The sequence below is a fragment of the Hemitrygon akajei genome, chromosome 13 (assembly GCF_048418815.1).
Source record: "Hemitrygon akajei chromosome 13, sHemAka1.3, whole genome shotgun sequence".
Taxonomy (NCBI): Eukaryota; Metazoa; Chordata; class Chondrichthyes; order Myliobatiformes; family Dasyatidae; genus Hemitrygon; species Hemitrygon akajei.
Window position 1 is genome coordinate 43,962,493 of NC_133136.1, and position 16,224 is coordinate 43,978,716.

The window sequence follows — 16,224 nt, forward strand, 5'->3', positions numbered from 1 at the left end:
CTGCCTTTTGTTTTAAATTTCAGCAGGCTATCATTGTTTATTCTCCTTGGTTTGTGCAATATTAGATTTGAGATTTTTTTTTGTCGTCATAAGCTTCCCTTTCTGCCTTGTATCCAATCTACCCCATATGTACCTTGAAATCCATGGAGGTACAGATTTGAGTTGCCTCTTTCCTCACAACCTCCTGTTTCCTTGAATGTGTCTCCTAGTATTGACGCTAATCTTCAAGTAGTTGTTTTCAATACCATTTTACAAAATAATAATTTAGCCTGGTAATTTAGTATGTCATGTTCTAAAACTTTGTTGCCTGGTGTATCTTTGTCCTTTCTGTTAACTGTACCAAATTCTACTGAGTTATGATCACTGCCTTCATAATATCTCTAATTTCTATCCTCTTCACTTGCCTGTTCTGTAAATCTGAAGAGTACTCTTTACGCTTCTTTTGGGCTTACTAAGTATTGATAACTTTTTAAAGTTCCTTTAGAAGTATTATAAGAATTCTGCATTTTCTATACATTTTACTCCTCATCTGCCCCTGTTATGAGGATAATTAACAAACACAACCTTGTGCTGAGTTCTTGCACTTCTCAAATTTGTCTAGATAATTACTTTTTTTTTACCTCCTGGTATCCATTTGTAATTCTGTTATACAACAATGTAATTGTCCCTTATTTTGTACTTCATTTCAGCCAATTTGGCTTTTTTAGTCTTTCTAGCATATCATTTCTCCTGTCTGCTGTAATTGCTTCCTTCACCACGATTGCTAAATGTCCTTTTTTTTTGTTAAATTCCTTGTATTTCATCTAAGACCCCCAATAAGCAGGAATATTGAGCTGTGCTGCCTGACTAAAAGCCAGGTTTCATTAATGACCACAATATCATACTCTTTAACCCTAAGGACAAGTCACTTTGTGGAAAATGTTGACCCTGCAATGTGATTTGCAGCTTGAGCTAATTATTAGGTTTAATGGTTGCCTGAAGATCCATCAACCCCGGAGGAATTGACTATTAATTTTATTCTACACCATGCAAGACTGACTCTGGAATGGAATACATTTTCTGACCTCTAACTCTTGCAAGATCAGTGCTCTAGTGATTTTAAAGGCGTCTTTGACTGTATCATTTTATGCTATCTTGCATGTTAATTCATTTCCCCTGAGATCTTGAGATGAGACTTTGAGGGTCAGTCACATGGGGGTTGTTAATGGCAGGAACAGTCGTGCTGCAAGTTCTGTTTTCATTGAAAGTGAAGCATGAGTGCCCTACTTTATGGAGGTCAGTTCCACGAGGAAGCAGGAATTCCGTTATACCAAAGGGCATTATCATTTCAGAGCAGCAGTTTTAAGGTTGCTGTCAGTAATTTTACTGCAAAGTCTGTAAACTGCGGAACTGATACAACCACAGTGGATGAGGTGAAAAAAGCAACTTCGAAGCAAATTATTCAGATAAGGTGAGAATGGCACTGGGTGAAACCAGACCTGAGCCATCACTCAGAGTTTGAGTTGGTTCCCATCACTGACTCACGTTTTTCTGTAATAAATTTGTTTCTCAGATTAGTAGCAAGGGCAAAGGTGTGTGTGCATCTGTGGTCCAGTATCCTGAATATATGAAAATACAAACAAAATCAAAAAATCTTGTTCTGTAAGAGTATATGCTTCTAAAAATTCAAATTTGTAATATTTCTAGTTTTGAGCTAAAAATGTTTGTGTTGTGGCCTATTCACATTTTAGGACTAAGTTTTGACAACTTAGGGTATACAAGAAATATCAACCAAGGTTCAGAGAAATCTAGTTCTTTCTGCTAAATATGTGAGCATTGCTGTTCATGAGAACTTCCAGGGTCCTCCACATCACAAAGTATTCTGCAGCCCAGCATCTTCCAAAATTATTCATGAGGGTTTTGTGGAAACAGCTGAAAATCTATGCTGATTTCATCCCCCTTTCCTTCCATTTGTTTCCACAGCCTTTCCTCCCTGGCTGCATAAATGCCACATCCAGGCAGCAGGTTAACAGTTACAGTGCATGGAAATGGGCAATCTCAACCTACCATGTCCACATTTAGCAGTGGGGTGACACATCAAAATTAATCCCATCTCCTATCACTTGGCCCATGGCCTTCTATCCTACGGGATTTACATGCTTGTCTAGACAAATTGTAAATGCTGTCAGTGACTCTTGCTTCCTCGGTTAGGGAAATCTAAAACTAGAGGGTGCAGGTTTGAAGTGAGAGGGGAATGATGCACTGTGTAATGATCTGACCTATATGAACAGTACATAAGACTAGCTCTTCACTGTACCTTAGAACGTATCACAATAATGTTCCAATTTAAAGATGATCTGAAAGAGAGGCAAGTTTTTCACACAAAGGGTGGTGGATGTCTAGATTGACAAGCCAGAGAAAGTGGTAGAATTACAATGCTTTTTTTAAAAAAAAACACATTTGGACAGGTGCATGAATAGGAAACATTTAGAATATGGGACTAATTTGGGAAGGCACCTCGATCAACATAAATGAATCAGGCCAAAGGACCTGTTTTGGAGCTGCATAACTCTGACTCCACACTCCCAAAATGAATCACTTCACATTTATCTGGCTAAAACTCCATCTGCCATTTCTCAGTCCATTTCAACACATATCAATATTATCGAATAGCCCAAGGCTTCTCTCCACAATGTCAACAACTCCTATCTACATGTCATCTGTAAATGAACAGATCATGTCTCCTACCTCCACATCAAAATTATTCACATATATTACCAACACCAAGGGTCGTAGCACAGACTGCTGTGATACACCACCAGTCACTAGCATTCAAATTACAAAGACAATCGTTAACCATCACACACTCTCTCTCCTGTTAATAAACCAATTTTGGATCTTTAATTAATTGACTCACATTGATGTATTCATCATATTTTTATTATCAATAATTTTGTGCTTAAAACTGTTTTTAAGCATTTTTCCACAGTAAATCAATTTAGAGAATTAGTGGCTTTTATATATGTAGACATATAGAAATTGTGCTACATTATCAGAATTGTTTGAAAGTAAATTAATAACAGTAATCTATTTAGGATCAGTTTAGTGATAACTTGCATTTGTGTAGTGCCTTTCATGTTGTAATGTTTTTTCAAGTGGACTAAAAAGAAAATCAAAAGGCAAAACTGGACACGAGATATTAACTCCCATAGCTTGAGCAGAGGTAAGTGTTAAAGGAATATTTTTAATGGAGAAGAGTATCAGTAAAGGTTTACGGAGTAGATTCTGAAGTTAATATTTCTTAGTTTAATGTATGTTCCATTTGAGTCTCATATCTCGTCTTTGGAGCAAAAAAAGTTGCAATTTTCAGTTGTTAATTATGGATTAAATCATGCCTAAAAGTAAATACAGTTCAAAGATTATTTTATTGACACTTTACAGGCTACCTGTACTGGAATCAACGGCACCAACAGGAGATGTATCTCGTCCACACCACATAGCGTCTGTTGTTCCCAACCGCTACCCACGTTGGTTCACCCTAAGTCACATCGAGTCTCAGCAGTGTGAGCTAGCTTCCACGATGTTAACAGCTGCTAAAGGTAAAAGAGATTGATTTTAAGTTACTGCTGAAGTCAAATAAGAACAATGTGCTGCTTGCAAATATAATAGGAAATGCTTTTTCATTTGCAGTTTTAACTATTTAATTAATGTTTCCTTTAAGTTGATCTGGTTCCTTTCTCGGATTAATGTATCTTGCAACATGGCATAATTCTGAAATTTTTCATGTTTATTTAATCCATTGGAGATCCTTGCATCAATTGGTGAGAAAGGGATCTTTTTTTTTATTTCTTATTTTTTTACACGTAAGGTTTTCATTTATGAGTTGCTATATGTTGTCAGTCATTTGATTCATTTTAAAAAAAGCATTAGGCACTGAAGTACTCTCAAATTATGTACCAGTTTGTGCTAAGCTCAGAATATATTCACCTTAGCTCTACCAAGTAAGAATAGGAATTTATTGTAGTGGAGACAATATATTGAATGTTTAATGATTTTTCTATACTTTGCTCCCTTGAAAGATTCAAAACTGGATTTGTTTTCAGGGTTCATGAAACCGATCTATTTTAATCAAAATTAGGATGCCAATTGAAATTTGACTTGCTTTTGAATGATAATTAAACATTTCCATTGGGCCTGTCATTGTCTCACAAACTGCCCTCAGATCACTATCTCCTCCAATTCTGATTTCCTTCATTTCCATCACTGGTCACTGTGTGGTTTGTTATCAACCCGCTTAGTTATCATTGCTCCTATACTTAGAGTATTCTACTGGGTTTTGTACTGTGTGAAATAAGGAGTCATTAGTCCAGGAACAAGTGGGAGAAAGCTGATAGGTTTGGTCTGGGTTTGATAGTCCCTTACTCTTTTAGTTTGGGTGTCGGAGATTGTAACCAGTAATTCCCACTTCTCTGAAAGTGGCTGTGCCTCAGAATAGGCAGTGAATCAAACTGCCATAGCTTTCAATCAAAGGATCAAGGTTTGGGTGTGGAAACTTTTTTTTAAATGGTAAGTAAAGATCCATGGAACACTGGTTTCTACAAAAAAAATTAAAAGTGAAAATGATATGTCTTATTATTTTGAATACCACTGTCACACAAAACTGCATTTTTTTTCATGTAATTACAGGGGATGTTATGAGGCTAGAAACAGTGTTAGAATCTATTCAGAAGAACATTCACTCCTCATCACATATCTTCAAGCTTGCCCAGGATGCATTTAAAATAGCAACTCCTATGGATAGTTTGCCTGATATTACTCTTCTCAAAGTGTCTCTGGAACTGGGTCTTCAGGTAAGTACCATGGAGTAAAATTGGCCATCATGCAAAAATCTCTACTCATATTTACAAAATGACACTATATTTTGTCCTTTCCCTGAGATGCTTCATATTATGGCAATCATTAATTATCTAGGTTACATCAATATGCCACATCTTTTGAAAAAATGTCAATTCTGATTTATTAAGTAAGTTTGTAGCAAGTAGGATTATGCAGGTACCATATTTTGTCTATCTGCCCACCAGTAGCAATAATCTGCCATTATCAATGTCAACTCAGTTGTCACTGTACTCAGTTGTGAATTTGGAGAACTAACCATAGAACATTACAGCACAGTACAGGCCCTTCAGCCCTCCATGTGCCGACCCAAATAATCCTTTTTTTAAAAAAAAGTACTAAACCTACACTGCCCCATAACCCTCTATTTTTCTTTCATCCATGTGCCTGTCCAAGAGGCTCTTAAATACCCCTAATGTTTTAGCCTCCATCACCATCCCTGGCAAATCATTCTCGGCACTCACAACCCTCCGTGTTTTAAAAAATAAAAAAAAAATTTAAAAAAAAACAACTTACCCCTGATGTCTCCCCTAAACTTCTCTCCCTTAATTTTGTACATATGCCCTCTGGTGTTTGCTATTGGTGCCCTGGGAAACAGGTACTGACTATCCACCCTATCTATGCCTCTCATAATCTTGTAGACCTCTATCAAGTCCCCTCTCATTCTTCTATGCTCCAAAGAGAAAAGTCCCAGCTCTGCTAACCTTGCTTCATATGATTTGTTCTCCAAACCAAGCAACATCCTGGTAAATCTCCTCTGCACTCTCTCCATAGCTTCCACATCCTTCCTATAATCAGGTAACCAGAATTGAACACAATACTCTCAGTGCAGTCTCACCAGAGATTTCTAGAGTTGCAACATGACCTCTCTACTCTTGAACTCAATCCCCCTGTTAATGAAGCCTAGCATCCCATAGGCCTTCTTAACTACCCTATCAACCAGCGCAGCAGGACAGTCTCTCATTTCTCAGGCAAAGTGTTCAATCACTCCAGTTCTGCTGCTTCTGTTTCTCCTTTGTTGCCCATGCTCAGTTGTCTTCACAGTAACTCGGTTTATCTGCATATCCATTTTCCATCCAGTTCGTTTCAACACTGAAGATTTTTCCTGCTCCCATGTTAGTTTTTTTCAAGTCTAAAAACCAGGGGGATTCCTAGTGGTTGAACAAGCATAAAATCCAACAAATTATGACTTAGTGAAACTTGTTTACTTGCTCGTCTGGTAATTTGGTTATTTTCTCCCAGAAAATAACTTTGAATGCTTCGGGAACACTTTGTCCAGAATGTGCTGTAGCACAGGAAGTTGGCTAGAACTACTGCTTCTTGCTATTCTCTACTGCTCACTTGCCATCCTCTTGTTTTCCTTTCCAGATGAAAGCCCTTCAGCCCAATTAGTTTATGCAGGCCATGGTGCCCACCCAGCTAGCCCTAATTTCCTACATCCAGACTGCATCTCTCTAAGTCTCATTCTAAGTCTTCTATCCAAGTGCTTCTTAAATGATACCATTGTACCTGCCTCAACCATTTCCAGCTTGTTCCATATATTTACCACTCTGTGAAAGTTGTCATTAAGTTCCTTTTGAAATCTTACCCTAAAACTATGCCCTTTAGTTTCGGACTCCCCTTACCCTGGGGGAAAAGACTGTTATCATCCACCTTATCTATGCTTCTCATAATTTTAAGCATTTCTATAAGATTACCCCTCTTTCTCTTATGCTCCAAAGAGCATTTGATGGCTCTGGGCCTGTATTTGCTGGAATTCAGAAGAATGAGGGGTGACCTATTGCATGGTGAAAGGCCTTGACAGAGTGGATGTCGAGAGGATGTTTCCTATGGTGGGAGGGCCTAAGGCCAGAGGACACAGCCTCAGAATAGAGGGGCGTCATTTTAGAACAGAGATGAGGAGGAATTTCTTTAGCCAGAGAGTGGTGAATCTGTGGAATTCTTTGCCACAGGCAGCCAAGTCTTCATGTATATTTAAGACGGAGGCTGATAGATTCTTGATTGGTCAGGTCATGAAGGAATATGTGGAGAAGGCAGGAGTTTGAGGCTGAGAGGAAAATTGGATCAACCATGATGAAATGGCAAAGCAGACTTGATGGGCCAAGTATCCTAATTCTGCTCCTATAACGTATGATCGAATAAAAACCTAGCATGGCCAATCCCTCTCTGTATCTCAAGTCCCTCTAGTAAGGGTGGCATCTTCAAATCTTTTATTTTAACACTCTTTCCAGTTTTACCATGACTTTCGTATAATAGGGTGACCAAAACTATATATGGTATTCCAAGTGTGGCTCCACTGCATCATAATGTCCCAACTTCTATACTCAGTGCTCTGACTGATGAAGGACAACGTGCTCAACCCCTTCTTCACCACCATCTGCCTGTGATGCTGCTTTCAGCAAGCTATGCACTTTTTTCTCATAGCTCCTCTGTTCCATTACGTTCTCTAGTGCCCTACCAGTCACGGTACAAGTCCTACACTGGTTTGACTTTCCACAATCATTCATCTCACACAAAACTATTGAAATCCATTTATCATTCCTCAATCCACTTCATTAAGACGCCCCATTAATCTACAGTTACGTCCTTCACAATCAACACAACCTAATTTTGTGTCATCTATATACTTACTGATCAAACCACAAAAGTTTCTGCAGATGCTGGAAATCCAGGGCAAAATGCTGGAGGAACTCAGCAGGACAGGCAGCATCTATGAAACTGATGTTGGCCGAAGAGTCTGTTCCTGTGCTGCATAGTTCTATGTTCTTGCCCAACTAGCTGTTCTTGGATTCCATGGGGCCTAGTCTTCCAGATCAGCCCAGCGTGCAGGATGGTGATGTTGGCCTTGCTGAAGTCCATAAAGACAATATCCACTGCCCTCCCCTCATCTTCCTTTTTGGTTACTACTTTAGCAGCTCTTGCAAAGTTTTCCAAGTATGACTTCCCACATACGAAGCTATGCTGATTTGTCCTATTCTGACTCTGTCTATCCAAGTTTTGCCCTTCAAAATTCCCTCCAGTAATTTCCCCTCTACTGAGCCTAGTTCCCTGGCTTGTCCTTGACCTTTAAACAGACAAATAACATTAACCACTTTCCAGGCGTCTGAAATTTCAGCAGTGGTCAACAGTGAGGCAAATATCTTCACAAGTGCTTCCACAATTTCCTTTTGGACTTGGCCCGGTCCCTGGGGATTTTTCCACCTTAATGTGCTATAAGGCCCTTCACTAGTAATAGGAATGCTCTTCAAAACACCTCCACTTGTTTCCCTTCTCTCTTGATCAACCACGAGTTTATCCTGAGTAACCACCAAGGAGAAATATTTATTTAATTATTCCACCCATCTGTTGATCCTAGCCACCCTCTTAATATTGCTATAGAATCTCTTACGATTTTTTTTTCCTTAACCTTACCCGCCTGATCCTTTGCATACCTGTCTTTGCCTTCTAGATTCCCCTTTTGTAATCAATAGATTTCTATGATACGACAACCTAAACCAAATATATGCTTCCTTCTTTCCCTTGACCAGAATCTCAATGTCTCTCATCAGCCAAGGTTCCCTGAACTAGCCAGGTTTACTATTCACCCAGGAACATGCTACTCCTGGACACTTGCTATTGCGCTCTCATCGCCCCCAGTTGCTATTCATTCCTTTTAAACAGGCTCACCCAGTCAGCCTCTGCTGGATCATTTCTAATTCCTCTAGAATTATCCCTGTTCCTTTTGCGGACCCCAACCGATTGATCTGTCCTGTCCTTTTCCATCACTGTCGTAAAGCTAATGGAGTTACAGTCATGAGAGCCAAAGTGTTCCCTGATTGCCACTTCAGTTACCTGTCCTGCCTTGTTCACTACGAAAAGGTCTACTATTGCACCCTCCTGTGTAGGGCCCATTATATGACTCGAGAAACTTTCCTGGAAATATTTCACAAATTCCACCCCATCCAATCCCTTAACACCTTGAGCAGCCCAGACAATACTGGGAAAATTAAAATATTCCATTAATGCAAAACCTATTATCCTTGCAATTGTGCTGCACATGTGCTCAGATTCCTGCAGATGGTGGTGGGGAGCAGGAGGAGGGGTTCTATAAATCAGCTCCAATGGAGCAGCCCTCCCCAGTTTCTATATTCTACCCATATAGGCTCACTGGTCAATCCTCCAGAAACAATCTCCAAGTACTGCTGTTATATCCTCCTTCATCAAAGCTAACCTCTCTGCTTGTTTACTTTTATCTCTGTCACCACCCATCGCACTTGTATTCTACTTGCAGTTTCAAATTCTTTGTGGCTCTTTTTTTATCCCATTTCCATTCTCTTGTTTTCCATGCGTCTTTTCAGAACCATGCAAAGCACAAAAAGAACATTCTTTATTGGCAGACACCTCCGTCCTCTAGAAGTTCAGCCCAAAATTTTAACCTCCTCTCAGTCTGTTTTTAGGAGAATACTATTGGATATAAAATGCTCTACCTTTTAAATCCGCTATTCCTATTTGTAAACAGGGACTGTTCATTCAGAAAAGGGCTGTGGTGCATCTTCCAAACAGAGTAGAGTTCCAAAGACTTGCAGGTTACGGCTAGTAAGTTGTGGGGATGCTGTGTTAGTGCTGGAAGCCTGATGATGTCTGTGGGCTGCCCCCAGCATATCCTCGGACGACACTATCATAGTCTCAAACAATGTGCGTTTGAATGTACGTGTGACAAATCAAACTAAATTTTAATCTTTATTCCTCGTTACGATTGTGCCAAAATGAACTGGAAGCACTTGGGTACCTCAAGTCTGTATGTTAACCAGCTCTGCTTGTTGATGAGCACAAGTTCCTTGGTGATTTTTGTTTTAAGATCTTAAGATGCAGGAGCAGAGTTGGCCTATTTGGCCCATCAAGTCTGCTCCACCATTTCCTCATGCCTGGTCCACTTTTCCTCTCCTTCCCTGACCAATCTATAAACCTCTGCCTTAAATATACATGAAGACCTGGCCTCCACAGCTGCCTGTGGCAAAGAATTCCACAGATTCACCACTTCCTGGCTAACCAAGTTCCTTCCCATCAAGCAGCTCATCCTCATGCCCTTCAATGAAATGCAGATTTTTTGAGGTTCTAAAGGAAATGCTCAGTCTCTTTTCTTTCTTGTTACTTTTCTTTTTTTTTTAAATTTTATTTTCTAGATTAGCAATATTTGGGGAGGACAATGTCTGAACTTTCTTTCTTTTGCAGGTTATGCGAATGACATTATCAACATTAAACTGGCGCCGTCGTGAGATGGTGCGATGGTTGGTAACGTGCGCTACAGAAGTAGGTGAGTTGAATGTTAGAATTCACTTTGTGAGCATCTATGGTCAAAGATAATTTCTACAGAATGGGAATCTTCAATTCAGCTCATGTGAAGGATGAGGCCAAAACTTAAGCAAGAGGTGCAGGAAATATGAAATTAAAGGACAGAAAATGCTGCAGAGTTCTGTCAACATCTGAGGGGAGAAAAGGGTTCAATCTTAAGTATTTAATAAATCCTCTTGTTTGCTGTTTCTAATGGATATGAAAGCCATTAATTTCCCTTGGGATTATCCCAATCAAGCACTGTAATTTCAGTAGATCTATCAAAACCCGAGAGAAAGGGATGGGAATTGTTCAGCTCCTTATTACCGACATTCTGAGTATATATAAAATTATATAGTTTTGAAATTGGTTACTTACATTCTCTAAGTCCCTTCCAGCTAAATAGTACTATGTTGCTTAATGAAGAAACCTGTGAAGATAAAGAATTTCAGGATGTATATTGTATACATTTCTCTGACATTAAATGTACCTATTGAAACCTATTGCTTTTAAAACTATTTGAACTGCCCTTGTTTGGAATTGTCCTCTTCCTAATTGAAGTTAGATCCATTTTAATTGTCCAAAATACATTGTTGTCTTTGACACTTGGCAGGGTCTTAAAAAGGATGCATGGTTGCATATTTCTAATTACTTTTATGTAAAGAGCAATATTGTTTACTTAATAAAATATAAGATCTCTGAAGATCCTAGCTAAGTGTAAAGTGCTAACTTGAGAGTTTGTGTACATTTCTATTCTGTCAAGTGAACTGGCCTATGAACCTATGAAATGCCGTTGGTGGGAGTGAATGGTGGAAAAGCTCTTCTGTTGAATCAGTGGGTGCTATGTCAAATAACTGGAGAGTTTCAATCCATTTCCAAATGCTGAAATAACCACATTTTTGCTACTTGAGATGGTAACTTCCTTGTATGAAACCTTAGATCAAGTTCATTGTACAGACTTCTGTACCGAGTAACTTGATTTAAGAGTATACAATCTTTACTGGACTAACCTCTTCACTTGTAACCTGCATGCCTTCCTGTTTTAATTTTCATTCAAAGTTGAAAGTAAATTTATTATCAAAGTACATATGTCACATATACAACCCTGAAATTCATTTTCCTGCAGTCATATTCAATAAATCCAATAACTATAATCAATGAAAGGCCACACCAGCTGGGCATTCAACCAGTGTGCAAAAGACAGCAAACTGTACATACAAAAAGAGAAAAATCGTAGTAGTAAATAGATGAGCAGTAAGTATAAAGGAGAGTCACCAGAAGTGAGTCCATAGGCTGTAGGAACAGTTCAGCGATGGGGCAAGTGAAGCCGAATGAAGTTATTCCCTCTGGTTGAGGGGCAATAATTACCTGGTGGTATGAGTCGTGAGGCTCCAGCACGCTCCTCCTGAGGCCAGCAGTGAGAAGATAGCATATCCTGGGTGTTGGGGTCCCTGGTGAAGGATACTGCATTCCGACAACAACTCCCTGTGTAGATGTGCTCAGTGGTGATGTGGGTTTTACTCATGATGGACTGGGCCATATCCACTACTTTTCGAAGGATTTTCTGTTCCATACCAGGCCAGTCAATATACTCTTCACTACACAGCTATAGAAGTTTGTCAAAGTTTTAGCTGTCATGCTGAATCTTTGCAATCTCCTAAGGAAGTAGAGGCACTGCCATGCTTTCTTTGTAATTGCACTTGCATGCTGGGCCCAAGACAGGTCCTTGAAAATAATAACAGGACCCTCCTGATGAAGGGTTTCGGCCCGAAACGTCGTCACTACCTCCTCCCATAGATGCTGTCTGGCTTGCTGAGTTCTGCCAGCATTTTGTGTTTTTATTTATTTCCAGCATCTGCAGATTCACTCGTGTGTCTTTTTTTAAAACCTCTGTTTAGCTTTCCTCTTCCTGCTTCAAATGCCTTCCCAGAGTCCATCTCTTTGTAGCTTTGTGTACAACACCTACACAATCTCTGTGATCTTGATAAAGTATCTCCAACAATTTACTGTGTTAAATGTGCCTTAACTTCTGAACTTTCAACCATTTCATGGGACACCTTTTGCTGAACTGACCCCAATTCTGTTCCTATTAATTGCATTGCATAAATGAATCAGGGTAATTTTTAAATTCAGTCACCGCACACGTTCTACCTCTTTTCTAACTCCCGCACCCCATGCCACTTCGATAGTTTTACGTGAGGTCAGTACGTCACATTAAAGCCAATTCCTGCTCATTTATTACATCTTCTAGAATAAGACTTTGTAATATTGTTACTGTGCACCTAATTTAATTTGATGACTCTGAAGATTGATTGCATGCGTTTATTTATCTTGCTTACAAGTGATATGGAAACTAAGCATGACTTAAACCATAATATCAGAGCAGAACTGGGCAATATGGCTCATTGAATCTGCCTTGCCATTCCATCATAGCTGATTTATTATCCCTCTCAACCCCATTCTCCTGCCTTCTCCCCATAACTTTTGATGCCTTTACTTATTAAGAACCTTTCAGCCTTTGCTTTAACTATACCCAAGATTGGCCTCCACAGCCATCTGTGGCAATGAATTCCACAAATTCACCACCTTCTGGCTAAAGAAATACCTCCTCATCTCTGTTCTAAAGAGACATCCTTCTAATCCGAGGCTGTTCCCTCTGGTCCTAGACGGTCCCACAGTAGGAAACATCCTCTCCACATCCACAAGCAAGAGAAAATCTGCAGATGCTGGAAATCCAAGCAACACACACAAAATGCTGGAAGAACTTGGATGCTGCCTGGCCTGCTATGGAAAAGAGTACAGTCAACATCTCGGCCCGAAATGTCAACTGTACTCTTTTCCATGGATGTTGCCTGGCCTGCTGAGTTCCTCCAGCATTGTGTGTGTGATGCCCTCCATTTCCACTCTATTATCTAGGCCTTTCGATATTCAATACCACCCCCCCCCCCCCGTTCTAAGCTCAAGTAAGTACAGGCCCAGAGCCATTAGAAGCTCCTCATATGTTAACCCTTTCACTTCTGGGATCATTCTTGTGAGCCTTCTCTAGACCCTCTCCAGTGCTAACACATCATTAGAGAAGGGGCCCAAAATGTCACTAATGACCCCACATTGTTAAGGATTCACACTAGGGAAGGTGAAACATTATAAATCTGGAGAATGGGATGAGAGTGGTGAATGGACTGTAAAATGGAAAATGCGAAATAATCTGCATTGGCATGTGGAATATGAATGATGTATGAATGAGTTCATACAGCATATCTTGTATTATGAATGTCAAATTTATGTCAGCTTTTGTTGTGCTTAAATGTATCTTGAGGGTATTTGATTACAAATCACAGAGCTTAATAAAATGAGCAAGGTTGGCGATTGAAAAGTTACAAGCCCTACTTCAAGCACTGAGGCTCTGAGTTGAACTCCGTTTGGGTTTTGGATGGTGAATGGTAAAAAGAATTTGGAAATCAATCACAGCTGCAGAAAACAGCTCACCAGCTTCTCCACGTCTCACAGCAGAGGGAAATACTCATCTCCCTTTCGGCCTCCTTTTGATCCCTTTCCCATTTTGGCTGAACCAGGAGACTGTGCACTGCCTATCTCACTGAAGTCTGAGCTGTAATTGCAATTGGCTGCAGTGATCTGATACAAAGAAGAGTCTTATTGGTGTAACTTTCTAATCATCTGTGACAAATTAACCAACATTGTCCAAAATAAAATGTCTCCCTGTTAGGAAAAAATTGCATTAACGAATAAAGTTCCATGAGCAGAGAAGTTAAATTATGTTGAAATTCATTATAAATGGTAGGAAAAAAAATAGGAAAGGTCAGATAAGAGTGAAAACCAGAGTATAGGTGGCCCCTGTTTTTCAAACGTTCGCTTTACGACAGCTCACTGTTACGAAAGACCTACATTAGTACCTGTTTTTGCTAACCAAAGAGGATTTTTGCTTTTACGAAAAAAAGACGCCCGCTTTATATGTGTGTTTACCCGAGAAAGACTACAATGACCATGAAGCCTTGTGCGGGCGTTAGTTTGCACATGCGTGTACGTGCGTAGGCGTGTACATGCCAATTTTTTTTTCTCCAAATCGACTTTGGCTCGCTGTCTTCCCAAGTTTGATAAGTGAAACTACACTGCACCTACAACATTTCTGCTTTATATAGGGTGTATATTTATCATATCATTCCTGCTTTTACTATATGTTAGTGTTATTTTAGGTTTCACGTGTTACTTGGTTTGATTTGGTAGGTTATTTTTTTGGGTCTGGAAGTGCTCAAAAATTTTCCCATATAAGTTAATGGTAATTGCTTCTTTGCTTTACGACATTTCGGCTTACAAACGGTTTCATAGGAATGCTCTACCTTCAGATCGCGGGGGAAACCTGTACTTAATGTAAGCACATGAAGGTTATAAACCAGAAAATAGCAAGGCATTAGATATCAGAATCAAATGGGGTTATGTAGAAAAACTGTTGGAGAAGACAGTGCCACCCAGGAATAAAAGACGCACACAAAATGCTGGTGGAACGCAGCAGGCCAGGCAGCATCTATAGAAAGAAGTACAGTCGACGTTTCGGGCCGAGACCCTTCATCAGAACTAACTGAAAGAAGAGATATTAAGAGATTTGAGAGGGGGAGGGGAGATCCGAAATGATAGGAGAAGACAGGAGGGGTTGGGGTGAAGCTAAGAACTGGAAAGATGATTGGCAAAAGGGATACACAGCAGGAGAAGGGAAAGGATCATGGGATGGGAGGCCTGGGGAGAAAGAAAAGAGGAGGGGAGCACCAGAGGAAGATGGAGAGCAGGCAAGAAGTGATTGTGAGAGGGACAGAGAGGAAAAAAAGGGGGGAAATAATAAATATATCAGGGTTGGGGTAAGAAGGGGAGGAGGGGCATTAACGGAAGTTAGAGAAATCAATGTTCATGCCATCAGGTTGAAGGCTACCCAGATGGAATACAAGGTGTTGTTCCTCCAACCTAAGTGTGGCTTGATCTTGACAGTAGAAGAGGCCATGGATAGACATATCGGAATGGGAATGGGGCATGTAATTAAAATGGGTGGCCACTGTGAGATCCTGCTTTCTCTGGCGGAATAAAAGAGTAACTTTAGATGTCTGGCAGAAGTAGTATACATTTTGATTTATCTTTTTTTATAAATCAGGAGTTGAGAATGTAGGTGGGGATTTAGAGGAGCTGACACTGCATCAAAAAGTGGTTCTGTTCTTTTTAAAAAAAGACCTAAGTGAGTGAAGAATTTTGTGACTGCGGTGAAGAGTAATTTTCCTTAAATGTTCAGGTTGTCCACTTTCTGATCCAACTATACAATGTAACAATTATATGCAAAGCATACAAAGTTTTAAAACACCATCATCCTCTTCCTGACATGATGGCCCTCGGCAAATGGCCAGAATCTATGAAATGAACTAACGTTAGTAAATATTTAAAAATTCAGGAATTAAACACAGATCAGCAAAGAATATTTACAAGCTGAGTCTCGTTTGGGGGAGAAAAAGGGTTGTTTTTCTTGTGCTTAATTATATAGATAATAACTTTAATATTCCTTGGATACAGTGATTTTCAGAAACTACATGATGGCACTTTTAGAGTTCTGATTAGAAGTATAGAAGTAATGGTAAAGAATAATGAGCACTACCTTGGCTAGAGAATTTGATTGTGCACAGGAGCCAGGATAAAGGTGAGCTGGGGGGGGGGGGGGGCAATCTCAGTAGAAAAGAAGTGGAAGTCATTTGCCTGGAGAGATCAGTTCTGGATATGCTTTTCTTGAATTTAGCAATCTTTAAAATTTGCATAGTATATTTGAATAAGAGTGAGGCTTCATTTCACGGATTCTTGTATCTGATCCTATAAATTACTCTGTTCCTTTGGCCACACCTGACAGAAATTGCAACCATTTGAAATATGTAGAATATCTTGCAGACTTTAGTGTAATTGTGTACTTTGAAAGCTACTCTGTATTTTGTAGGTAAAAAATATCATGATCTTTTTCTACAACTTTAATTGCATATAACTAAAACTACTTTTCCTTGC

General features: G+C 39.6%; 1 protein-coding gene across 5 annotated transcripts in view; it reads left to right on the top strand.

Moving 5' to 3' along the window:
- LOC140737825 (zinc finger SWIM domain-containing protein 6) overlaps positions 1–16,224 on the top strand; it is a 176,195-nt gene that overhangs the window by 157,520 nt on the left and 2,451 nt on the right. For all 5 annotated transcript variants that reach the window (XM_073064503.1, XM_073064501.1, XM_073064505.1 and 2 more), the window contains exons 11-13: positions 3,421–3,578; positions 4,666–4,829; positions 10,084–10,165. In XM_073064503.1, the coding sequence (XP_072920604.1) occupies positions 3,421–3,578; positions 4,666–4,829; positions 10,084–10,165 (404 nt within the window). The remainder of the gene's footprint in view (positions 1–3,420; positions 3,579–4,665; positions 4,830–10,083; positions 10,166–16,224) is intronic.